The 27,166-nt window shown below is 40.7% G+C and overlaps 2 protein-coding genes across 3 annotated transcripts in view; one reads left to right on the top strand and one right to left on the bottom strand.

Moving 5' to 3' along the window:
- LOC127634741 (guanine nucleotide-binding protein G(olf) subunit alpha-like) overlaps positions 1–13,418 on the top strand; it is a 173,412-nt gene extending 159,994 nt beyond the window's left edge. The window contains exons 10-13 of one of the 2 annotated variants that reach the window (XM_052114418.1): positions 11,374–11,504; positions 11,599–11,666; positions 12,634–12,764; positions 13,155–13,418. In XM_052114418.1, the coding sequence (XP_051970378.1) occupies positions 11,374–11,504; positions 11,599–11,666; positions 12,634–12,764; positions 13,155–13,188 (364 nt within the window). In that variant the 3' untranslated portion in view covers positions 13,189–13,418. Of the gene's footprint in view, positions 1–11,373; positions 11,505–11,598; positions 11,667–12,633 lie in introns of both variants that reach the window. The other variant, XM_052114420.1, reaches the window with a different exon arrangement.
- Positions 13,419–24,352: 10,934 nt separating this feature from the next.
- Positions 24,353–27,166, bottom strand: part of mppe1 (metallophosphoesterase 1) — an 86,539-nt gene continuing 83,725 nt past the window's right edge. Inside the window, exon 9 of the mRNA XM_052114894.1 lies at positions 24,353–25,760. Within this exon, the coding sequence (XP_051970854.1) occupies positions 25,578–25,760 (183 nt within the window). The 3' untranslated portion in view covers positions 24,353–25,577. The remainder of the gene's footprint in view (positions 25,761–27,166) is intronic.

Below are 27,166 nucleotides of genomic sequence, written 5' to 3'. Positions count from 1 at the left end.
ACTTGCCATTATATCAGACACAGCGGAAAGCTATATGGTTCGTTAAATGAAGCTCAACATTGTCTTTGTGTTTATTTTTAAGTTGCCACAGTATGCAATAGACTGTCATGTCTTAAGGTCAATATTAGGTCAAAAATGGCAAAAAAAATAAACCGCTTTCTATAGAAACTAGACGCCTCGCATGTCCATAGCTGACAGCTTCATTGAATTCTATCCACTCAGTTTCATGTACAAAAGTAAAGAGAAGACTACAGGGTGCAAGACTTATGGGAATAATTGCAAAGAAAATGCCAATTTTGAAACCGAAAAACTAAAAGAAAAGTAAAGAAACACAGACATTGGTCAACAATTGGACAAAGAGTGTTATGGATCTTGACCCCTGTAGCAACGTTACAGGAAGGATGGTCAAGGGGGGCACAGGAAACGGGGTTCAAATCACTGAAGGTAGGCTTTTTAATTGCTGTCTTACAAATAGCACAGACTCAAACATATGGCACAGTGAGTTGCTTTTTGGGCTCTCTCTCTCGACTGGAGGCTCGGAGTCTGCTTTTATGCCACTCTCCTCGTGCTCACTGGAATTAGAGACAGGTGTTAGGCATAATTTAGCTCAGGTGTAAGCGCCCTTACCGCTTTCCTCTCCCGGACGGGCGCTTGACCACGCCCCCGCTGCCACATACCCCCACCGCCCGACTCAGGCCGGGGCGCCATCCGGCCTGTCTACCACCCCCCCCCCATTTCTGGAGAGAAAGTCGGCGACAGCCATCTGCACCCCCGGTCTGTGGACCACCTTGAATTTAAAGGGCTGGAGGGCCAGATACCAACGGGTGATCCGGGCGTTAGTATCTTTCATGCGATGGAGCCACTGCAGTGGGGCGTGATCCGAGCAGAGGGTGAAGGCCCGCCCCAGCAGGTAGTAACGGAGGGTGAGGACCGCCCACTTGATGGCCAAACACTCCTTTTCCACGGTGCTGTACTTAGTCTCCCTTAAGGAGAGCTTACGGCTAATGTACAGCACCGGGCGCTCCTCCCCCTCCACCACCTGCGATAGTACGGCCCCCAGCCCTCTGTCTGAAGCGTCCGTCTGTAATACAAAAGGGAGAGAGAAATCAGGTGCATGAAGAAGTGGCCCCCCACAAAGTGCGGCTTTAATCTGCATAAACGCCTGTTGGCACTGCTCCGACCATTGGACCGGATCTGGAGCCCCCTTTTTTGTGAGGTCAGTCAGCGGGCTGGTGACGTCCGAATAATTAGGCACAAACCTCCTATAATAGCCAGCCAGCCCCAGGAATTGCCCCTTTTTGGTCTTGGGTCTAGGGCAAGTTGCAGTCGCCGCGGTTTTGTCAATTTGGGGACGCACCTGGCCATGCCCCATGGAACCCCAGATACCGTACCTCCACACGCCCAATCGCGCACTTCTAAGGGTTTGCTGTGAGCCCCGCCCGCCGCAGCGATCTCAGGACGGCCCTCAGATGTTGCATGTGCCGCTGCCAATCATTGCTATAAATGATAATATCATCTAAATAGGCAGCAGCGTATGCGGTGTGAGGTCTGAGGATCCGATCCATGAGTCGTTGAAACGTGGCTGGTGCTCCAAACAAACCGAAAGGAAGCGTCACAAATTGGTGTAATCCAAACGGCATAGTGAAGGCTGTTTTCTCACGGGACATTGGTGTCAAGGGGATCTGCCAATAACCCTTTGTTAAATCCAAGGTCGAATAAAATCGAGCAGTACCTAACCGATCGAGCAGTTCATCAACACGGGGCATTGGGTACGCATCAAATTTAGACACCGCGTTGACTTTTCTGTAATCCACACAGAATCGAACAGACCCATCACTCTTGGGAACAAGAACAACCGGGCTGGACCAGTCACTGTGGGATTCCTCTATTACGCCCATATCAAGCATCGCATCTAATTCCTCCTGTACTATTTTCTTTTTATGTTCGGGTAAGCGATAGGGGCGGCAACGCACCACCGCGCCCGGCTCGGTCTCGATGTGGTGCTGTATGATGTCTGTACGGCCCGGTAGAGGGGAAAACACATCCGCAAATTCCTTTTGTAATTCGGAAACCTCTGTGAGTTGACGCGGTGAGAGGTGGTCTCCACAAGTAACCGGAGTGTTAAGATTGCAGTTTTTGTTTACCTCCGGTCCGAGCTCCGCCCTCTCTGGAACTACCATGGCCAACGTCACAGAGGCTGCCTCCTCCCTCCACAATTTCAGGAGGTTGAGGTGATAAATTTGACGTGCGCCCCCTCTATCGGTACGTTTAACTTCATAATCGAGATCCCCCACTCGTCGTGTGACCTCAAAGGGTCCTTGCCACTTGGCGAGTAATTTAGAGCACGATGTTGGGAGTAATACGAGGACCTTATCTCCTGGTGCAAATTCCCGTAGCCGAGCACCCCTGTCATACAGCCGGCGTTGGCGTTCTTGAGCTTGGAGCAAATTCTCCTGTGTTAGTCGCCCCAGTGTGTGGAGTTTTGCTCTAAGATCGAGAACGAACTGAATTTCATTTTTGCTATTAGAAGGTCCCTCCTCCCAAGCTTCGCGGATGACGTCAAGGACACCGCGTGGGCGTCGCCTGTACAGCAGCTCAAACGGGAGAACCCTGTGGAGGCTTGTGGGACCTCTCGTACTGCAAATAACAGGGGGTCTAGCCACTTATCCCAATTTCTAGCGTCATCGTGTACGAATTTACGAATCATGTTCTTGAGCGTTTTATTAAACCGTTCCACTTGGCCATCAGTCTGCAGATGGTAAACGCTAGTGCGAATCGATTTAATGCCCAAGAGCTCGTAAAGTTCGCGAAGTGTTCGTGACATAAAAGTCGTGCCTTGATCGGTGAGGATTTCTTTCGGAATCCCCACCCGGGAGATTATCTTGAAGAGTGCCCCTGCAACACTACGTGCGGAGATGTTGCTCAGAGGCACTGCTTCCGGATATCGCGTTGCATAATCCACTAGGACTAACGCGAAGCGATGTCCGCGTGCTGAACGTTCTAATGGTCCGACGAGGTCCATCCCAATTCTTTCGAAGGGGACCTCGATTAATGTTAGAGGGCGCAATGGCGCTTTTGGGGTGGCCGGTGGGTTTACCAGCTGACATTCACGGCACGCCGCACACCACCTGCGGACGTCACCGCCAATGCCTGGCCAATAGAAACTGGCTATTAGACGGAGAACTGTATTCCGTTCCCCTAGGTGACCGGCCATAGGATTATAGTGAGCCGCCTGGAAAACCATTTCCCGGCGGCTCCGTGGGATCAATAATTGTGTCACTTCCTCCTTTGTTTGAGCATCCTGCGTCACTCTATATAACCGATCTCTAATCATGGCAAAATATTGGTATGCAATGGCGATGCCCGGCCAGAGCTGTTGACCATCAATTACTCTCACTTGGTCAAGAGCATGTTTAAGGGTTTCGTCCTGCGACTGCTCTAGAGGGAAGTCCCCCTCAGGGAATTCCCTGAGAGGAGGGGTGGCCACCTCGCCCCTTCCCTCGTCATTCCGAGCAGCCGAGGACGGCCCTGGCTCCGCCTCCCCTGCCAAAGCATCGCACACTGCACACCTCTTTATGCAGGACCCATCCGCACAAATACCCTCTAAAATATCTTTAAAATTCGGCTAATCAGTACCCAAGATTAGCGGATGGGTGAGGCGGTAACTAACCGCTGCCTCCACACTATGGTTTCTTCCCCTGAATTTAATCGCCAAAGTCACCATGGGATACTTGTGAACATCCCCATGCACACACCTCACCCTCACCAGTTTAGCTAAACCTAAAGCCCGGGTTGAACCAAGCGTTGGTGGATGGTGGTCTGATTGCAGCCGGTATCCAGCAAAGCTTGGTAAATACCCCCCCTGATCCTTACCAGAATCCGGTATGCTCCAGCCCGATAGGGGGCAGCCTACGGGACATCGGAGACCCACACCACCGTCCCCATCTCCATCAGCGGACACTGATCCCGGAAGTGGTCCGGGTCCCCGCACCTCCAACAGACCGGCCTAGGCGTTACGCCCGCACTTGTGCTGGCGGGCACCCCCACCTGAGGAGGAGAGCGGCTGAAGGACGGGGAAGGGGAAAGAGCATTCTCCCAAGGCCGGGAAGCAGGTTGCACATACCCTCCACGCCTGCGCGGGGCAGGAACGGGCCCTGGGGAGAAAACAGAACGAGAAAACACAGGGGAGGGGGGGAGACACAAGGGAAGGGGCGAGAGAGAGAGAAGAAGAAGGCTCGTCCGCCCTCAGGATCGCCACCAAATGGTCCTCCGCCAGCCGAACAGCTTCCTCCAACGACGCCGGGCGGTGGCACTGGACCCACTCCGCCGTTCTCCTGGGCAGCCGTTGCGCGAATTGTTCCAGCACCACATGATCGATGACTCCCTCGACGTCGCGGTCCCCCGCGAGCAGCCACCGCCGACAGGCGTCCCGGATCCGTTGAGCAAATGCGAACGGGTGATCGGACTTCTCTAACTTCATGCCCTGGAAGAGCTGGCGATTCTCTTCCGGGCTCCGACCGACCCGTTGCAGAATGGCCCTCTTCAGGTCAGAGTAAGCCAGGAGATTTGTCGCCGGCAGTTGTTGTGCCGCGAGTTGAGCTTCCCCGGACAGGAGAGGAATTAGGCGGGCTGCCCACTGTTCGGGCGGCCAGCCCCAGATTTCTGCCATCCGCTCAAACAAGTCGAGGAAGGCCTCAGGATCATCTGCTGCCCCCATCTTCTGTAACGTGGGCGGGGGTAGCGTAGCGCGGCTGTCCGGGGTCGCGGCTGTGGCGGCTCCATCTCCTGGCTGAGGAGGCTCCTGTTGGTGAGCCGGTCCTCTGCCTGAGCCCGCATGATCTCAAAAACCAGCGATCTTGGTCCTGCCGGAGCTCAAGCAGCGATTGCTGGTGGCCTTGATGCAGCGTCGCGAGGGACTGGAGGACTCTATGGGGCGACTTTGCTCCATGCTTGGAAAGTAAAAATTCCCGGGTTTCGGCACCAGTGTAGCAACGTTACAGGAAGGATGGTCAAGGAGGACACAGGAAACGGGGTTCAAATCACTGAAGGTAGGCTTTTTAATTGCTGTCTTACAAATAGCACAGACTCAAACATATGGCACACTGAGTTGCTTTTTGGGCTCTCTCTCTCGACTGGAGGCTCGGAGTCTGCTTTTATGCCGCTCTCCTCGTGCTCACTGGAATTAGAGACAGGTGTTAGACATAATTTAGCTCAGTTGTAAGCGCCCTTACCGCTTTCCTCTCCCGGACGGGCGCTTGACCACGCCCCCGCTGCCACAACCCCATTGAGCTTTTGTGGGATCAGCTAGATGGTAAGGTGCATGAGAAGTGCCCAACAAGATCTACACATCTATGGCAAGTGTTACAGGAAGCATGGCATGAAATGTTACCTGAGTGTCTGGACAAACTGATTGCTAGAATGCCAAGGATCTGCAAAGCTGTTATTAATGCACGTGGAGGATTGTTGATGAAAAATCTTTGAAGTAGTTTAAGAATTATAATTTTTTTTTTTTCAAATTGTAATAGAAATTTTCATGTTATTAATGTCCTGACTATACATTGTGATCAGTTGAATGGCACTTTGGTGAATAACAATTTCTTTCCATAAGAGCAAAATCTATAAAAATATACACTGGGGGCCAGAAGTTTGGAATAATGTACAAAGGATGCACTTAAATTATTGTCATGTTATAGTTGTATTTTAAATATAGTTAATACAATAATATATAAAAAAAAAAAAAAAAAAAAAGAAAACTATTTATGGCATTATTTTTTAAGACATTCTTTATGCAACATTTTTCACAAGTAGAAGGTTGCCTTCACAAGATGTCTTCAAAACGTCACCGCAAGGCCCATTTACAACACGCAAAAATGTATCGAACCATCCGTAGAATAGTTTTTTTAATACAATAAAGTATGACAACATATTCAAGCTTCAATAAGATGATAAAGTTATGCACAAATTAAATATTTAGCAGATAAACGCTGAACGCGAATTATATGCGATAATTTTTCACCACATGATGTCAAAAACGTTAGACAACGTTACACAACTCACCATGCTCTCCGCCATGCTTGTCTCATTGTCAATAACTCCGCCCCTCACTTCAGGTTCTGGCGCTGGGGTTTTGAAACTGGGGTTCTGAAACTGGTGGTCTGCAGCTGGATATATCTCGCCTCACTGGCCAATGTAACGAAGGCTGTCATGGCCGAACAGCCAGCACCCAGTTTGCGCTTACATTTACAAAATGAGCCTACAGTAGCAGAAATAAGCCTTTTTGGTGAAAATAAAGGTCCATGTTTAATAATGTTCATGAAATTACATTTTTATTGGTTTTCTTTATAGCCTACATCAGCCTTTCTCAAAGTGGGTGCCGCGGCACACTGGGGTGCCCCCTGACTGTGTCAGGGGTGCCGCCAAAAAATTACGTAGGCTAAAAAAATAAATAAAAAAAAATTAAAAAAAAATCTGACATTTCATATATAAATATATTTGAATTTACATAAATACATTCTTCTTCTTTTTAAACATATGAACGTATTAATAAAATTGTAAATTCATTTTAGATAAATATATATATATATATATATATATATATATATATATATATATATATATATATATATATATAAAATTAACCATAAAAATCCGTCTCACAAGACCGAAGCAAGACACACACAACTTGACGCAAGTGACGCAACCCATAGCAACGCGTTATAGCAACAACACCTCAGACTGACAGAAACATAAAAATAAACGTGAATTTAGGCCTCTTTTAGTATCTCTGGTGCATTTTTTTTACATGCATCTTTTTCTTATCGTATTGTATATATATATATTTTTCATGTCTGCCCCTTTTTATTTTATTTTAACTGCAAAGATTGGTGACTGAATCTGAGTGTGATGAAAACATTCACATCAGCTTGACATCTTGTCCGTTCTTCAGTAAAAGAAGAAGCTCATTGGTTACTTGATTAGAACACAAGACCCCGCCTCAGTGACAGATAATTTTTTTTCAAACAAGCCAGATGTGATTTTTCAGTTTTTAAAGTCATTACCCACTGAAGCTAAGCAGGGTTGAGCCTGGTCAGTACCTGTATGTGAGGCCCTCTGGGGAAATCTAAGGTTGCTGCTGGAAGACACGTTATTGAGGCCAGCAAAGGTTGCTCACCCTACTGTCTGTGTGGTCCTACTCCTAATGCCCCAGTATAGTGACAGGGACACTATACTGTAAAAAGGACCATCCTTCGGATGAGATGTTAAACCGAGGTCCTGACTCTCTGTGGTCATTAAAAATCCCAGGGCACTTCTCGTAAAAGTGAAGAGTTGTAATCCCGGTGTCCTGGCCATATTACCCCCACTGGCACTAATCAATCATGGCCTCCTAATAATCCCCCTCTATGAATTGGCTGCATCACTCTACTCTCTCCTCTCCACCAACAGCTGGTGTGTGGTGAGCGCACTATGGCTGCCGTTGCATCATCAGGCTGTACACTGGTGGTGGTTGAGGAGATTCCCCTGTTCACTGTGTAAAGTGCTTTGAGAGTAGTGTTAGAAAAGCGCAATGTAAAGGATAATCTATAAATTCACCAGCTATAAGGCCACCGAGGTCTGGACCTCAGTAATTTTTTCATATTCAAAAAGACATTTTGATGCTATGTACAACTGAATAAAATAAAAAGCGGTTGACTCTTTTGAGTGTCTGCATGCATGTATAATTTAGTTTGGATAGTTAGATGGATCCTTTAGTGTCCGCAAATACTACAAGAGTGTAATAAAATAGTGCTACCTGAAGCTGCACAGTGCAATTATGCTGGGCAGAACAGAGTAAAAGCGGGCCAGTCTCACTGATGAACCTGCTCTGCGCATGCGCCGTGCTGTTCCGAAGTCACAGTGTGAGTCGTGTGCGACCCATTTGAATTTGACACCGAATTCTCAGTTATTAACCCATCAGATACGAGACACTTAAAGGCAGGTGCACACTGTGGTCCTTTACAATTGTTGCTTGTCAGACTGTACGATATCCATCTTAGCTGACTGTGGTCCCAAACGTCCCGATCAGGTAACGTCACTCAAGTTACGGAGTGTTGCGGAATAGAAGCGAAACTGCGAAATGTACCCACCACGGAGGAGCAATTTTTTCTCTCTGAAAGTTAGAAAATTCTGTTGCTCCAATACCACTCCGTCACGAGCATAGGCTAACATTTACAAGAAAGATGGATTTTGTCAAATAAGCCTATAATAAGACAGCTTGATCACAAATACAGAAAATGACAGATGTTGAGAATGAACGTGAGTGCGGGAGGTAGCGGAAATATTCATTGTGGAAATAAAAACTTTGTGGCACGAAAAATTACAAACTTCTCCGTTCACATTGGAGAAAACAAAAAGGTGGGTTATAGTACGTCTTTCTCCTCTTTTAGATCAGTAATCTATCGGCCATGCAAAATTTTGAAAATTCATAAAGGCTGACAATATATCACGCTTGTAATTTCCTATGGATGATGCACAAACATGACATAGATTTCTATAATTGTATCCATCTGTATTTGCTGATTTGGATTAAAACATCTCATAAATACTTACCAGCATAAATTGTTCAATCTTTCTATTTTATTTATTTATTTATATATAAAATTGGAGTGGTGTGAATCTTAATTAAATAACTTTACAGATATTTAAAGTAAAGTAGTAATTAAAATAACGTTATAAAGTAAATGCATGATAAATGTAAAGAAAAAAATGAGAAAATGTAATCGTTTACTTATTTTCATTTTGTAGCCTAAGCTCTGTATTTATTTAATTCAGAGTATAATGCTTTCATATTGTTGACGTGTTACACTTTTCTCCAAGTATTTTCTGCTTATTTATTTATTAAAACATTTGATATAAAATGAAAGAAGAAAAAACACTGAAAGAGTTTGAGTAGAGTGATAACTGGTCACAAATGTTGCTATGGTGGGGCAAACGTGGAGCAGGTTTCTTTCGGGGTGTGAGAGAGGAGCGGAATATCTCATCTGGCCGCCGTAAAAGCTGTCGCACTATACAGCTATGATACAAAATTTCAGACACTGCCCAAATTTCATCTGAGGCTGAAGATCATTGCAAAGGCTATTAATTACAAACAATAATTACATCTAACCATGGTGATCTTTTTTTTTAACCTGTGATTAACATGATTTTACTAATACCATAGTTAAACTCTGGATACTATGCACGAACAATGGTAAATTGTCGTAAAGGTACATATAAAGCTGAATTTAACAAAAAGCTTTAAAGCCTGGACACTCATGAATTAAGTATGAAGTTATGACTTTTTCCCCTTTGTAAATATGTTTAGTTCTAATTAACTTTAATTGAAAAAGGTGAATTAAAGGTAGCTACACTCAGTAACTCTTTGTTCATGTCATCTTGACACCTAGTGGTGTGAATGCAGCATCATTCAAAATCAGCAGTTTTCAGTTACAGATGCTCATTTAGAAATTCACTATTCACAATCAACCATGATTAATCAATGAGTGAAAGTGTCCAATTACAAGACGGTTACTGAGATTAAGCCAGTAGTATTAAGCTGGTCATGTGATTCTAAAATGGCAGCCACCATGAGGGTGCCCCTGCCCTATATAGTATATAAGTAGCTTTTATAAGGTTACTGATATGACTACAGTTCTTGTCTCATGTGAGTGGTCATGATTTTATACATATGTTTCAAAAGTATAATTAACTTCTTCAAGAGTAAAACTTTTTTAAAGGAGAAATAATTACTGAGTACACTTTTAAAGAATTAAGAGTCTGGCAAAAGGACAACAATTGATTGTTTTGGATAATATTAATATGCAACGGCATTAACATAGCCTTAGATAAATTAGTTGTTAATTAACTTTTGCTCTTTTTCTGTAGTTAATATGAGTACATTTTGTATCAATGCTTTATTTTCAAATGTGCATTTCTATGTGACAAATGTGGTTTCTGTCCTTTATTTACATTTTTATATTTAATTTTGATGTATAGAATATGCTGCATTTGTAGGTGTAATTTTGGTAAAAGTCTTGATGCCTCACCGTGGACATCACTAATTTTCAAACCCTTGCTACGCCCTGCCCTGAAGGAGTTTATTTTGTGATAACAACCAACTGACTGTACATTATCCGACTTATTACATGGCTACTAACCAAATAAATAAATACATGGACATATAATATTGAATTGTGTTGAAATTAAGTAATTTGAGAAGAAATTGCTTAACAGCTGGAATCAACCTCTGGTTTGTGTTGGAGGTCTGGTGTTTTTTTGTGTGAAAATGACCATCTGACTACTTTCCAAATAAATACGTGCACATGAAACATTGATTTGAGTTTACATTATTAATGTATTAGTTTACTAATAAGCTTACTTGTAGAGATCGCAAAGTGAGCCGAGAAGCAGGAGAGATAGCTTGCAGAACCCAGATGAGCGGTCTGATACGTCTAAATCCCTGGATGTGCAGTAGTTACTGAGCAATATCTGACTGCCTGATGGCACCATTGACAAATTAGAATTTTTTTAACTTCATTCCTTCATTAAGGGAGTCCCGACAGTCAAGTGATTAACACCTACTGAGAAATGCTAATGCACACTCTGTCTCCCTCTGCCTGGCATGTGATTATTTTTATAACGCTCATTGGAAAAATCGGCTTGTGAGACGCCAGCTTTATTGGTCCAGTAATTGTTTTCAATAAATATGCCTGTATTTGCTTTATTCAATTTGCTGGTTTATTCAATGAATGCATGCCATTTTCTATATTTAATGTACATGATCATAATGCAAGGCAAGCATGTCGCAGATAAATGCACCAGAACAGAATTTAGTGTCAGATTTGGCTGTTGGAATAGATTAAGTATTTTAAATGGGTTGCATAAACACAAATTTCACTGACGTTTAAAGTAAGAAACCTCAGAAAACAGTCAAAGAAATTTGTCGTTCAGCACATCCCTTATGTAAATCATACACTTTTTCAAAACAAACTGGCATATTCATCTGAATTACAGCATATCTAAAAGTGTAAATTCCCAAGTGCTTAGAATTGTTAATATCTCACCCTCCAGTTGCTGCAATATCATGCTTCAAGAACTGAGCAAGCTTTCATTCATTAGAGGAGCAGTGAATGTATGATTTTGTGTATGCTGAAAAAAACTAATTTGGCTCTGAATCTAGGCACAATTGGTGCATCCCTAACAATAAAAGTATGTTGACTATGTCAAGCCAGCATAATAAATGCAGGTCATGCAGTTCATGTGGAGTACAGCTCAGAAGATTAAGAGCTCTAAATAGAAACATCAGCTGCAGTGAGACGGCTCTGTGCCCTAACTGTCTCACTTTCTATTTCCAAACAGGTTTTTAAGGACCATCTCGGTCATTCTGTTCCTCAACAAACAGGACATGCTGGCTGAGAAGATCCTGGCAGGAAAATCAAAACTAGAGGATTATTTCCCAGAGTATGCTCGCTATACACTGCCTCCTGAAGGTACCCCCTAACTTTCAAATCATTCCTACACCCCTGAATATATATGTACATATATAGTGTACTGTAATAATGCCTGTGCTTTTTGTATGCGCAGCGACCCCTGACCTAGGAGAAGACCCCAAAGTGTCCAGAGCTAAGTTTTTCATCCGAGATGAATTCTTGGTATAAATCTTTTCTGTTTTACTCTCAGTATTTTTTTAAGTCTCACTGTTTACAATGTTAAGGCACTTAAATAGTTCAAAAAGCACACAACAGAGCAGGGTTTGGATTTTTGATTTCGTTTTTATTTCTATGTTTAGTTTTTTAGACTTTGTCCTTTAGTTTTAATTTATGTATTTTTTTTCTCTGTGTTTTCTAGTCTCAGTATAGTTTTTAGTTGTTTTGTTTTGTGTGTGTGTGTGTGTTTTGGCTGCCAAAGCATTTACTGGAATAATTTCAAATGTTTAATGTCAATAAAAAAAATCTCTACTGCTGGTACCACTATATTTGAAATCAGTTATACTGTTATACTGTTATACTGTTTTCTTTTTTATTAGTGTATTTTTATTTTGGGCAGAAACCATGGTTTTGGTACAATTAATCATGGTTTTACTTAAGTTCTACCATAGGGTACTAACCCATATGGCAACCATGGTTTTACTATTGTAATGGATCCATTACTGCAGTAACCATGATTAATTTTGGAGGTACCATGGTTTTACTACAAATAAATACCATGGTTAACAAAATCAACTGATTGTCATATATTTAAAATATTTTCATCTTTAAATAGCTTGAATGTAGGTAGCTACTTTGGGTAGTAGCTTGTAGTGTAGCTAACTACTTTTTTAAAAGAGTACCTGTAGCTTCCCTAACACTGCATTTGTGCCAGCCGAGTGTTACATTTGGAGACTGTATTTGGCCACAATTTCTTGTGTTTTTTGTTTAGTTTTTTTTTACTATATTAATTGCTTTACGTCTTCACTAGTTAATTTAAAATGTTACATTTTTAAAAGTAAATATATTCATTTTAGTCTCTAGATTGATCATAAATGCTGCATGCAGAATAGTTTCATTTAAGCTACCCATTTATGAATCTTATTGTTGGTATAACACCATAACATTGCTTTGGCTATGTGTGTGTTTGCAGAAAATAAGCACGGCGAGTGGCACAGACAAACACTACTGCTATCCTCACTTTACCTGTGCCGTGGACACAGAAAACATTCGCCGTGTGTTCAATGACTGTCGTGACATTATTCAGAGGATGCACCTGCGGCAGTATGAGCTCTTGTGATTGGCTGCCCGAATTGCTTGCTCCCCCAATCAACACTTTACAGTCCCACATCACATGGGCTCTTTGAGAACTACTGACGAGTGACACTGTTGTCATTGTCCCTCCTTTTCTGCTTCTCACTTGTTTTTCTATTTTTATTTATAATATGCAGTATATACAGTACATATATATATATATATATATATATATATATATATATATATATATTCTGAAGTGAGAGGGGGTTGTATGATAGGTGTGTGCGTGCATGCGTTTGTGTGTGTTAAACATTTTTTTAAACTCAAGTTTTTACATTCGTATCACTCACAGGTCATTTTCTTTGTTTTTTTTTGCATCGGCTGGCTTTACCTGTGCCGTGAACACTGTGGGGGCAGTGGTAGCTCAGTGGTTGAGGCTCAGGGTTACTGACCAGAAGGACGGTGGTTCAAGCCCCAGCACCACCAAGATGCTGCTGTTGGGCCCTTGAGCAAGGCCCTTAACCCTATCTGCTCCAGGGGCGCTGTATCATGGCTGACCCTGCACTCTGACCCCAGCTTAGCTGGGATATGTGAAAACTAATAAATTTCACTGTATATATGCAAAAAACTGTGTGTATAATGTGTGACCACAATAACAATAAAGGATTCTTTAGTCGAGGTTAGACGTTGATCTGTGGGAACCTGTGACTTGTGTCAGGGTAGACTGACCTTTGACCTTTACCCTCCATCTAATGAAGGGTTATTTGGAAGTACTTGACATAGGGGTTAAGGGTAAATCAAAGCACTTTGCATCCAATTTCCTCATTGTAGCACCTCTATATTTATTACTTACACATTATTTTTATTATTGCATTTAATTGCTTTTTTTGTTTTTCTTCTTCTGCAATGTGTGCAAAAAGGACTTCAGGGCTAGAATAGAGTTTGTAACCAACTAAAGAGCACAGGGCAAAGTTTAGGAGCAGGGGCTTATGGGATTTGCAATGCGTCATTTAGCATAGATGGCACAAGTTTGTGGTGGTACTCCTAAATATGTAGAGCGATATAGATATATATCCACATCATTTTCCTTCCTCATGATGCCATCTATTTTGTGAAGTGCACCAGTGTCTCCTGCAGCAAAACACTCCCACAACATGATGCTGCACCCCCATGCTTCACGGTTGGGATGGTGTTCTTTGACTTGCAAGGCTCACCCTTTTTCCTCCAAACATAACAGTAGTCATTATGGCCTAACAGTTCCATTTTTGTTTCATTAGACCAGAAGACATTTCTCCAAAAAGTAAGATCTTTGTCCCCACCTCCGTGAAGTTGGCACCCCATATAATTAAATAATCATCAAAACTATTCCATTCGTTTGTGCTGCTTTGTGCCGCATAAATTAACATTTGTGCTGGTTTGGTGTTTGAGATATTAAGCATTCTATTTTGGGCGGTGTGACGTCGCTCTCCACCCCAGCTCGCTCAAATCGATACAAACCTGTGCTGGTCATTTGTGCTCGGTTTGTGCCATTAAAACAAGCATTGTAACTATTTCCATTCCTTAGATATATAGCAAGAATGTTTTCGGGAGCGGTGACGCCATTCTGTCTGAATCACTCCAAACCGGTGTCATTAGTTTGTGCCATTAAAATGAACACTTTATCTATTTCCATTCCTTAGATATAACATATTTCATTCAAGGCAGTGATGTCACTCTCACATCTTAAAGTTGCCGTCATTGATTTATTTTATTTTTTTTCAATTGACAGTTTGATCATTGGCAGTAACTTCAAGCTTCAAATTCGAATCATATATGCCCTGTATTTGTGAGTGCGGTAAAGTTAGTTCCCCTTCTGTCATTCACTCGAAGTTGTGTTGATTGTAGTGACAAGGGGTCTCTTCTGAGAGCCTCGCGTACCTCTGAACTTGAGAAAAGGCTAATGTCAAGTTGGCAGACAGAATTTGCAAGTCCCGCCCCCGGGGGGAGCGGGCAACTGTCAGACAGATTTTTTCTTTGAAACTGAAACAGCAAAGCTTAGTTCACCACTGTTCCGCCTCACCTCTACTGGTGATAAACACTGCTGTTGGATTTACAGCGCATTCCAGCGGCTTTCGCCTCGCTGCACCCTGTGCAGTCCACACCCCTGGGTGCTTCGACAGTGCTTTCATTGGCTGAAAGAATGTTTCTCTTCCTAAAAGAGTTTATTTCTCTAAAAGAGTTTGAGTTTCCACTCATAAAAGAGCAATACACAGCAGGCGTTTGAATGTCCTTTTCAGGACGCGTCTTTTTCACAATGCCCTTCCGCCTCTGTGTAGTTCCTGGATGCGGTCGATTTCTCTCCACTTCTGATGGTCATAAAAGCTGCCTTGCGTGTCTTGGCTGCGATCACATGCAGGCAGCATTTTATGAATGGTTCATGTTCTCAGCGCGAGAACATAGCCATGGCAACATTGCGGTCGTGGCTTTCTTTTCTCACAAGAGAAAGCCACATCAGCCACCCCCCGCGTCATTCCTTCTTCCTACAGGGATTGAGGACGACCCGGCTGGCGATGAAGGTGATTCAGGGATGACGACGGGCTCGGTTTAACTGGGTAAATCCCCACGAACCCCCCGGCACGCTTGCTTGCTTCCGTCTGAGCTTGGGATGAGTGCGGCTCGCATCGCGGCCAGCCGGCATTCTCCTTTGAGCCCCCGTAATTGGATGATGATTTTGCCGCTGCATTGAAGGGGTGTGTTGCTGCTACCGCAGCCCACCACGACGCATTGGACGGCAAGTCCCTTGGTAAGCTCGACTTGATTATCAGGTTCCTTAAGAAGCACCTGGAGGTTGTACCCTTCCTGGGCAAGCCTGTTCCCCTCCTGGGATCTCTCAGTGGTCCCCTCAGGCCTTCAGAGACCCCCCTTCGAGCCGCTTGATTCAGTCGAGCTCAAAGCCCTCTCCTTGAACACGGCCCTCCTGATCGTGCTCGCTTCCATCAAGAGGTACTCTTGACCTGCAAGCATACTCTGTCAGCGACACTTGCCTAGAGTTCGGTCCGGCAGATGCTCACCTCATCCTAAGACTGCTACCGGGCTACGTGCCCAAGGTTCCTACAACTCCCTTCAGGGTTTAGATCATGAACCTGCAAGCGAAGCTGCCCCAGGAGGAGGCAGACCAAGCCTCTTTGTTGCTGTGTCCGGTACGTGCTTTGCGTACCCATGTGGACCGCACGCAGAGCTCTAGATGCTCAGAGCAGCTCTTTGTCTTCTTTGGTGGACAGCAGAAAGGGAACGCCGTTTACAAACAGAGGTTAGCTCATTGTGTTGTTGATGCTATCCCCTAGCTTATCACACCCAGGCCGTGCCCCCCCCCCTTGCGGGTTCGAGCACACTCTACAAGAAGCACTCTACACCTTGCGCCCTTCACCAACTTGATCCAGTGCGCCTTCTTTCCCAGGTTAGCAATTAAGCTCTCACTTCCTGCATGCTCTTCCTCCCTAGCCCTCTGGCCTGCGAATTCAGTGGTGGAATTTGCCGCCAGACCCACCACGAGTCGAGTGCCCCGTGTTGAGCTTGGGCTCCACAGGCATAGTTCCTGCTTCAGGCAACTCCCTGTGATGTATTTTCCGCTGTACGGTCCCCCTGCTGGCAGGATCCGTGTCTCCCTTGGGCAGTCCTCGCTGTCCCCTATTCGCCTTGTCTGTAGCAACTCCTCCCTTGTCAGGCAGGATCTACCACCGCACCATGTCCACGGGTGGCTTGACAACCCCCGTGTGTATTAGCCACAAGTTACCTCCCCCCAGTCTGGGCAGGTTGTGGTCTCCGCAGGGCCTTTTTCCTGTGAAAGAAAAGGAATGGAAAAGGACAACTTCCCCAACGCATCTATAGCATTAAGATAGCCCCAGCCGCTTTTTAACTCTATGACGAGAAACATAGAGAGAGAAAAGGCTGCGGCTGGCCGGCTGGCTCCCATCCAAGTCGCCTGTTTCCGTACGGGTACTGGGAACCTAAGAGCGGTATATGACACCTTTTATTGGGGGTGTTGGGGAGGGTTACGTGCAGCCGACTAAGCTGTTTCTAGCATGCAACAGCTTGCTTGCACCTGGCTCAGCAGTCAAGTAACACGGGTTAGTGCTTGGCGTTTTGAAGTGGGACCCCTTGTGTCACTACAATCGACACAATGTCGCGTGAGTGACCGAAGGGGAACGTCATGGTTACTGTTGTAACCTCCGTTCCCCGATGGAAGGAACGAGACGTTGTGTTCCCCTTGCCACGTCACTATCCCTACCACTGTAATGCGCCGTAACCTTATTCTCTGCTCCTCAGTGAAAACCTGTCTGACAGATGCAAGCCCGCTCCCCTTTATACCCATATGTGCGGGGACGGGACATGTAAATTCTGCCTACCAATTTGACATTGGCCTTTTCTCAAGTTAAGAGGTATGCGAGGCTCTCAGAACACTACAATCGACACAACGTCTCGTTCCTTCCATCGGGTAACGGAGGTTACAACAGTAACCATGACGTTTTATATTTGACATTCGTTTGATATTCGCGACAATACCCATTAAACTCTCCACAAAAATCACATTTTCAAGCCAAACCAACCTGGACATGCATGAATAGGTTTTCTTTGCCTAGCACAAAGCTGAATAAAAAAACTTTTTATATATATTTTTTTCATATCAATTTTATTAGCCCTATAAATCAATTAAACAATTTAACCATTTGATATTATGACGTCACAACAAATATTAAATGTTCTTAAAAATATCCCTTTCATGACACAAGGCTCTGTTTGTGGAATTTACATTCTATATGTTTTCAAATATAGTAATGTAAATGTTTCTAATATTGTAATTCAATTAAACTCAATGACTGTATGACCTAGAGACATGAAACCAACTGTTAAACACTCTTTATATAGCACAAGACTTGTTTTTGGGAGTAAATATTCAGTACTTTGTCACATTCCTTCACTGGAGAGTGATGTCACACCACCCAAAAAAGAATGTATAATATCTCAAACACCAAACCAGCACAAACATTCATTTTTGCTGCACAAATCAGCACAAATTCGATTTTGAGAATTTAATAATTTTGGTGATTATTTAATTATATGGGGTGCCAAATTCACGAGGTCTTGTCCCCATTTTTTTTTTTCTGCAAAGTGTGGAAAAAGGACTTCAGGGCTAGATTAGAGTTTGTAACCAAATAAAGAGCACAGGGCAAAGTGGAGGAGCAGGGGCTTATGGGATTTGTTGTACTATGCGTCATTTAGCATGGACTAGCTATTTGTGGCGGTACTCCTAACTATATACATAGATATAGATCAATATAGATATATAGATATATAATCTATATTTTTAGGGATTTTGTTAAAGGTTATACAAGTTCACTTGATCTTCTGAAGAACTGCAAAATCTTTTTTTGTAAAAACTTCAAGAATGAAAGATTTTAACATGTAGATTCTCTTTGTGCCTTTGATTATGGCTCTATCTGTAAAAAAGTCTTTTACTACAAAATGAAGAACATTTAGGCAAAAAATATTGTATACAATATGCAAAATTAACCACTTTTTTCAGAAACAGTATGTCTTTATTTTTCTTTGAATTTCCATTTTTGTTGAGTGGACATCTTTAAAATTCTTTAAAATCTTTTCAAATGTTAAAAACCTGCTGTTATTTCAGGTAGGATGCATTTTTAGGCACAGTGTATATAAAGACTGTACACAGGGCCGTGCCGGTAAAAATGTGTAGATATGTGTGTCCTCATGCGTGTGTGCATACTGTACATGTGCATGTAGATCACATGTCATACATCTGCATTTTTTTTTTGTGTACATATACATTTATAAAAAGATGGAAAAAACATTCTAAAATTATATACATACACCATAGCCAAATACATTTAAGCTCAGTTTTCACAATTCCTGACATTTAATCGTAGAAAACATTCCCCGTCTTAGGTCAGTTAGTTAGGTCACAACTTTATTTTAAGAATGATAAGAAAGATTTATTTCAGCTTTTATTTCTTTCATCACATTCCCAGTGGGTCAGAAGTTTACATACTCTTTGCTAGTATTTGGTAGCATTGCCTTTAACCCTCTGGGGTCTGAGGGTGTTTTGGGCCCTGGAGAAGTTTTGACATGCCTTTACATTTGTACTTTTTTCAGTTGCTTAAAAACACATTAATGGCTAAAGTCTGATAACACTGTATTCAGCACAAACTGGGCTACAATAATATGTGAGCAACATGTGTGTACAGGTTTGTATTTTTGAGAAAATAATGTTTATGCATGGTTTTTTAAATAAACCATATAACACATACTAACATTTGTCCACAAGACTTTTGAGAATTGGATCTTGTAGCCTAGAGTTTTTGCTACAAAATTATGTGAAAACCATCCTGATCACTCATTTATAAAAAACAATATAGTAATTGAACTTTTCTAAGACACTTTTAGTGTTTGAAAGGTCATATGCGAGGTGGCGTGAATTATCATGAATATTGATTGTAATTCACACCTGAGGAGACAAAAGACCCTTCCCCTGGGCCTATCAATGAGGAATGTGACAGAAAGAGAATGAATATGAGGAGACTTAATGATCAAAATCAAGTTTTAAGTTAAAAGAAATAATCTGACTATACATTTTCTTTACAAAAAGACTTTTCTTAATTTTAGACCTACACTACCATTAAAAGAAGTCTCTTCTGCTCACCAAGACTGGATTTATTTGATCCAAATACAGAAACAACATTGATATTTTGAACTATTTTTACAATTTAAAAGAACAGTTTTCTATTTAATTATATTGTAAAATGCAATTTGTGATCAAAGCTGAATTTTCAGCATCAGGGGCTGGTTGCATAAAACTGTTTTAGAGTAGTCTTACTAGTTAGTCATCTAAAATGTTGGTCTTAATTTTTTCAGTCAGTTGCAAAAAAAACTTAGATCAGTCTAATTAAAGACCAAAATGTAAGACAGCACACCTCAGGCTAACTTTTGTTTACATTCCATTTTGCCATTGAAAATAACTGTCAGCTGAGCCAGTGGGGGCTGAAAGGGGCATGAGTTGAGACTTGGTTGAAGACTTTGACTTCAAAAATGGTAACAGAATGTTGTGTTTTTAATTATTTGGGTTAAATCACTAAATGCGTTCATTAAAATACATTTTGAAGCATTGTAGTCCTCTAATAAGCAAATATTCTCAGCGAATAAAAAATGTATTGAGCGTCCACTGTCGACCATTTTTTTAAGCTGTTCAGTGTCTTATTTTTCCCACAATGCAATGCAAATTATACTGTCTTACTAAAGACAACTGTGAGCTTGTTTTATGCAACATTCTTTCTAGGGCGTCTTTAGCTAGTCAAACTAATTGTTAGATGCAGTCTTAAGTTAATGGCTATGTTTATGCAACCAGCCCCAGTACTGCAGTCTTCAGTGTCACATGATCCTTCAGAAATCATTATAAGATGGTGATTTTGTAATATGGGCATATTTAAAGTACATTTTACTCATTTAACCTGAACCCATATTTGCAAGCACAAGCTTTGTTGATTAAAATTAAGATTCAACTTTATTGTTATTGTGCAGAGTACGGGTACAGAGCCAATGAAATGCAGTTGTTTTCGCATATCCCAACTGTAAGACACTTATGTAAGACACATATGTTTTCGCATATCCCAACTGCACAGAGCGCAGGGTCAGCCATTAAACAGCGCCCCTGGAGCAGATGCTGGGGCTTGAACCCCTGACCTTTCGGTTAGTAACCCAGGGCCTTAATAGCTGAGCCACCACCCTTAATCGTGACCATGAGGAGGTTACCCCATGTGACTTTACCCTCCCTAGTAACGGGGCCAATTTGGTTGCTTAGGAGACGTGGCTGGAATCACTCAGCATGCCCTGGATTCAAACTTTCGACTCCAGGGGTGGTAGTCAGCGTCAATACTTGCTGAGCTATCCAGGCCCCTGGAATTAGAGTCAATTAAAAGTGAAACAATCTGTACATGACACGGGTAATTTTTCCAACAATTCTTTACTGACAAAGTAGATGTCCTAAATGGCTATAGTATATAACTATAGTTTGCTAATATTGAATCAGTGGAGTGGTTAAAAAATGTGTTTTAATGACTTTAATCTAAGTGTATGTAAACTTCTGACTTCACCTGTATGTACAATTATTCATAATAATACGTGTCCCTATATGAATACATACATGTTTAGTGAGATTGTATGCATAAATACACTTTTGTATGCATAGCTAAGAAGGAATGACTAGCAAGGCTAGTGGTTCCTTACTGGCTGCCCTGAGAGCGTGCTGACTGTGCAGGCATTGTGAATGTAAGCACTGATAGTGTATACTCACAGCTTTAGTGTGTCTATACTGTCATACACCATACACCTTTGGGGCTGTTACCAGCAGTTAAAGGAATATTTCATGTCATTCCAACCTGTATGCAGTAATTTATTTTGTGGGAAACAATAGAAGTAATTTTTGAATAATGTTCACACAGTTCTTTTCCATTCGACAACAGTTTACAGTTATCAATGTGTACTGTTGTGGTAAAAGAATATATACTTGTACATATATTTGCATAAAGTTGAACATTTCTGAAGTCGCCGGACATGTCCACATCAAGTCGCTAAAGGTCGCTGTCCCTTGTGTCACCAGAAGTCGCTAGGTCTCATTTAAAATGAATGAGATGAGGTTGCTTGGTTTGTGCATGTGTGTACATTGGCTTTAAGGAATAGATCACCCAAAAATGAAAATTACGCCATCCCAGATATGTATGACTTCCTTTCATCTGCTGAACGCAAATTAAGATTTTTAGAAGAATATCTCAGCTCTTTTGGTCCATACATTCCAAGTGAAAGGGTGCATACATTTTGACGCTCCAAAAATAAAAAAGTCAGCGTAAAAGTAATCCATAAGGCTCCCATCGATGTCTTCAGAAGCAATATGATAGGTGTGGGTGAGAAACAGATCACTTTCACATTATTCATGCATATTGCCCCTTACTGGGAAGGGAGAATAATTTCTAGCAAAAAAATTACTTAAATATTGATCTGTTTTTCACCAAAACCTATCATTTCACTTCAGTGTTTTAATCCATATCTTCAGGAGTCATATGGATTATTTTTATGATGCCTTTGAGCTTTTTGGAGCATCAAACGTTTGGCATTGTATGCACCAAAAGCTTAAATATTCTCCTAAAAATCTTTGTGTTCTGCAGAAGAAAGTCATATACATCTGAGATGGCATGAGGGTGAGTAAATGTCCCTTTAATCCATCAACACCCTTATATAAATTTATCTTGCAGTTAAAGTCATTTTTTTGCCTTTACAATTTTTTTGGACTCCATCCTTTTATGTCAAATACTTCAATTTAAACAATTAATAAATGGCATGTTTCAATAATTAAAAAAATTGAAACTACATTGCATTATGTGCATTGTTACTGAAAAATGTATCTCATTCACATATTTCCAAACTTTTTGGCTACAAAACAAATACACCGACACAGAGTAGATGACAGCATTTCTCCAGATTTGGAATTAGGAGCTTATAAAAAAAAAAATGTAGCAACTCCAAGCCAATTTAATAAAACAATGAACATTATTCAGAGATATGATTCATACATCAAAAGTGGTTAAAGTTCTGTAATATTATTATTGTATCATTAATAACGTTTTAATATTAATATTGTATCACTAATTTAACATCAAGGCCATTTAACACATCCAGATATAATTTTTGTTGCCCTGAGTCTCCGTAGAACAAGCGATGGAACATTACGCAAAGCATTTTTGCTATTTCTGCCTTTCTTGCAAATGTGCTGCATTATGACTAATGAGGGGCACCAAGATATGAAAGGCTTGCAACGTTAACAGTTTATAAACAGGAACGATATAGTTTTCTTACGGAGACGTGGTATAATGCCATTTTCATGTCCAATTAACAGGTTTATACATGTGTAACATCTTAAGATCCAGTAACTATGCGACAGCACTTCTGACACTGCTGACAGCGGCACGAGAGAGAAAGTAAGACTTTGCGCAGCTTCTGGAATTAGTTTGATACAAAAACAAGTTTATTGATTTGATATGTTCACCTGTATCTATACTTTACTAATTCGCAGCTGCACTGTAATGTGAATAAAAGTGTGCAGGAATTTCCCACATTATGAACGTGGAAATTGCAGGAATTATTAGCCGAATTTCAGGCAAAAAGCTGCGCTGGTTCCCCTCTTTCTTTTTTTTTTTTTGTATAATGAAATCCTACTCTGCAATCTGCTAAATGAATGCAATGAAAAGCTGCATCAATAGCATATATATATATATATATACTGAAAAAACTGAAAATATTTGTTTTCTATATATATATATATATATATATATATATATAAGAAAACAAATATTTTCAGTTTTTTCCTCTCGTTATATGCCAAAGCGGGCCAAACCAAAGGTCATCAAAGTTGGCCCGTGGGCCCTAGTTTGGGCATCTCTAGCTAGCGTACAAGTCTTTTTTGCACATCTTGGTGTTTCCATCTCCATTTTTATGTGATATACCAAAATTTGCATAAACATATATGGATGGAAACCCAGTTATTGATACCACAATGGCATTGGTAATTGTGTGTGTAGTAACTATGTAATGCTCCATTTTTAATTCCGTACCTGAGCACAGGTTAGACACGAAACTCCTTGAAAAAGTTTTCTATTGAAAAACAACTTAAATATCTGTGTTCCTCACTCTAAGCTGTTGTATAACTTGGAATATAGTGCTTATGGATTGGTTTTTAGACTGGTTTTAGAGTCGTATGGACTGGTTTTATGATACTGTTCTGGAGATTTCTGTCCTTTTTGGAGCTAGAGAGATATGTTCTTTATGATCTGTTGTTGTGTGGAAAAGAGCTGCGTGAAGATTCTTAAAAATTCTTCAGTTGTGTTACAACTGCCTGATTATGCAACTACATGCACTTAAATCCATGGACAGAGGTCATACAAGATTCCCGCACCTTTTGACCAATACATTACCATGACTTTTCCAGTGTCCTGTAATAAATGGATGAGTAAATAAAAAACATTAAAAAATCATTTTATAGACATTGCACTCACAAACAACAGCTAATGTAATATATAGTTTTAAATTTCAATGACTATGGGGACCCTGTTCATTGCAAGACCCCATAAATTGTTAATGTTGATCCTTGAAGTAAACCAATCCAACTGCTATTTTAGCTTTGTGACGCCCCCTACAGGTGCTGTGATTGGTATGTGATGTGACTTCAAACTGTGATTGGCTGCAAAATAGATTGGCTTTACTCTCATCTGCAGCTACATGTTTAAACTTGTTTCAGAAACTAAAATTACAAGTGATAGTGAAGAAAAAAACTTGTTTCTGGCCTTCAAGGATTTTAAGATTTCTTTTTTATTTTCTTAATGTTTATTTTATTAAAGAGGCACATTAGAAGACCTTTGTCTTTGTTTAGAATGGCGAATGTAGGAAGACATTTTACAAATAAAATGCATATAAAAGAAGTGTGTCTATTGAACTGGGATTGATGTGGTAATCATGACTTCAATAGCAAGTTGCTGTTAAAATTATTTATTTTTCTAATATTTGTAGTTTTAAAAATGTCACATTTACAAAGTCTGAAAAAATTATTTGCAGTGCTCTTCTTTTTTTCTGCTAGCTGGGTGGCCCCACCACAGTTGATTTTTATGTGTCAGAAAAGAAAATGTGCCAGAAAAGAAATATATATATGTATGTACTGTAACTCCAACATACCAATAATTTCACACACATTTATAGAAAGAAATGGCATATATAGTATCTCACACACTGGCCTTATTGTTGAGTGTTGATTTAGAATTAAGAATGAAAGCCTTAGTGACCAGTCCATTTAACCAGTAAAATCACTGAAGCTCAGCAGATGAGCTGTGGTGGATCATTCAGTGAAAAAACTGTACTCAGGGTCACAAATTGTAGCGAAGCCAGAAACTTTTGGGTGTGTGGGCCAAATTAAATTAAACAAATGTATAGATCTCACGCAATTGATAATTAGTATTGTTTAGTAAATAGTTTTTAACATTTAGCTATTTGTTTCCAGGGGCTATATACTATAAAATCTGATTTATATTTATTTATTTAGAATTACAAGTATATATTCAGATTTGATTATTTCCAGTTAGGTCCAAATTTTTGGTAAATTTGAAAACAGAATGAACCATTTGGTCATCTTTTTTTCCAGCAAAACATGCATATTTGGATGGATGAAAATGACGGAAATGGCTTGTGTATTGTCCCTATGTCTCTACTATGGTTTACTGCCAGAAAAATTACTAATGACTAGTACATTTTGTTTTTAATATCTTATGTCACTGCGTCACAACTGTACATTTGTTAAAGCAGGGGAGAGCTACAAAGCGACAAATAAAATTCATAGCAATAAAGTCACGCATATGTTATTTGGACATCATTTTATTTTAGACGAACAAAGAAAATTATGAAGCTGGAGTTTTTAAATATAAACAAATTAAATGATAGTGATCAATTCACAAATATGACATTTGTAACATATTTTATTAGACAAGAAAAAAAAAAGTGGTTGTAAGCAGCAGCATGATATGGGATGCCCATCAACAGAATGCATGTCTCATTGTTGCATCGGGTGTTTTACAGTAGCTTTGTGAGAGCAATCTGGTTTTATTTTTTGAGCTGCTGTTGTTTTGAAAGCTTTGGCGTTAACGTTATCCCTCCAGACAGACTCTGATGTTAGCGGTTCATATGAGGCCAGTAAGCGATTGGTTGTTAGGGGAACAGGGTTATGTGACAATGTAGTAGCTACACCAGTGGTCACAAAGTCTTGTGCTTTCCCAGTATGCTATTTGTCAGCTGCAATGCTCTTGTGAACAGACGGAACTGTGTGAGTGTTATCAGTGTGATGATCAGAGTGCTGCAGCAGTACAGAGTCAGTACACTCCTCTCCTCTGGCAGAAAACATTTCGACAAGCTGAAGTCAAACCTGGAGAACGTGCCCTGTAGAAAGTGACACACAAAATAAAAACAGAAGCAGACAGGATAAATAATAGTGAAATTCCCACTAATATATAGAATAACATAGAACTGGTTTGCTGACATCATTTTGAAGCCACTGCTCCACCACACTGGTATTCCAAACATTTGAGTGGGTATCCTTAAAGGGTTAGTTCACCCAAAAGTTAAAATGTACACTCGCTCTCATGCAATTCCAGATGTGTATGACTTCCTTTCTTCTGCTGAACACAAACAAATGTTTTTAGAATAATTTCTCATTAGAATAATTTCTAATGGGTGCCAACATTTTGAAGCTCCAAAATCCACATAAGGGCAACATAAAAGTAGGCCTACTCCAGATGACTCTAGTGGTTTAATCCGTACATTCTGTAGCAATATGATAGGTGTGGGTGAGAAACAGTTCAATATTTAAATCCTTTTTTACTATAAATTAAATTTTACTATCCCTGCTCAGTCAATCTCCACTTCACTTTCACATTCTCCTGTTTTTGGTGATTCACATTATTTGTGCATATTACCCCCTACTGGGAAGGGAGGAGAATTTACTATAAAAAAAAAAAAAAACTTAAATCTGTTTCTCCCCACACCTATCATATCATGTCTGAACACATGGATTTAACCACTGGTGTCATATGGATTACTTCAAGTCAAGTCAACTTTATTTGTATAGCGCCTTTCACAACACACATCGTTTCAAAGCAGCTTTACAGAAGATCAGCATTAACAGATGATAAAACTGTAATGTCTATAAAGTCGATGAATCATCATTGTGTAATTTAGATAAAATACAATTCTTAATCGTGTTTAAAAATTATTAAATAATAATTGTATTAATAACCACTTTTATTCTCTCTCTATGTGAATTTTGGAGCTTAAACTTTTTGGCAACCCATTCACTTGCATTGTATGGACCTACAGAGCTAAAATTCTTCTAAAAATCGTAATTTGTGTTCTGCAGTTTAAACTCAGAGAGCACGGTAATACGTTTACGTTTAAAATGTAGTACTTGGATACATAAATAGTCATACAGCGCATCCGAAAACATTCACAGCGCTTCACTTTTTCCACATTTTGTTACGTTAGCCTTATTCCAAAATGTATTAAATTAATTATTTTCCTCAAAATTCTACAAATAATACCCCATAATGACAACGTGAAAGAAGTTTGTTTGAAATCCTGGCAAATTTATAAAAGTCAAAAACGAAAAGAAAAAAAAAAAATCACATGTACACAAGTATTCACTGCCTTTGCTCAATATTTTGTTGAAGCACCTTTGGCACCAATTACAGCCTCAAATCTTTTTGTGTATGATGCTTGGCACACCTATTTTTGGGCGGTTTCTCCCATTCTTCTTTGCAGGACCTCTCAAGCTCCATCAGGTTGGATGG

The sequence above is a fragment of the Xyrauchen texanus genome, chromosome 42 (genome assembly GCF_025860055.1).
Source record: "Xyrauchen texanus isolate HMW12.3.18 chromosome 42, RBS_HiC_50CHRs, whole genome shotgun sequence".
Classification (NCBI taxonomy): domain Eukaryota; kingdom Metazoa; phylum Chordata; class Actinopteri; order Cypriniformes; family Catostomidae; genus Xyrauchen; species Xyrauchen texanus.
Note: the sequence above shows the minus strand (reverse complement) of the source record. Positions and strands in the feature narration are given on the sequence as shown.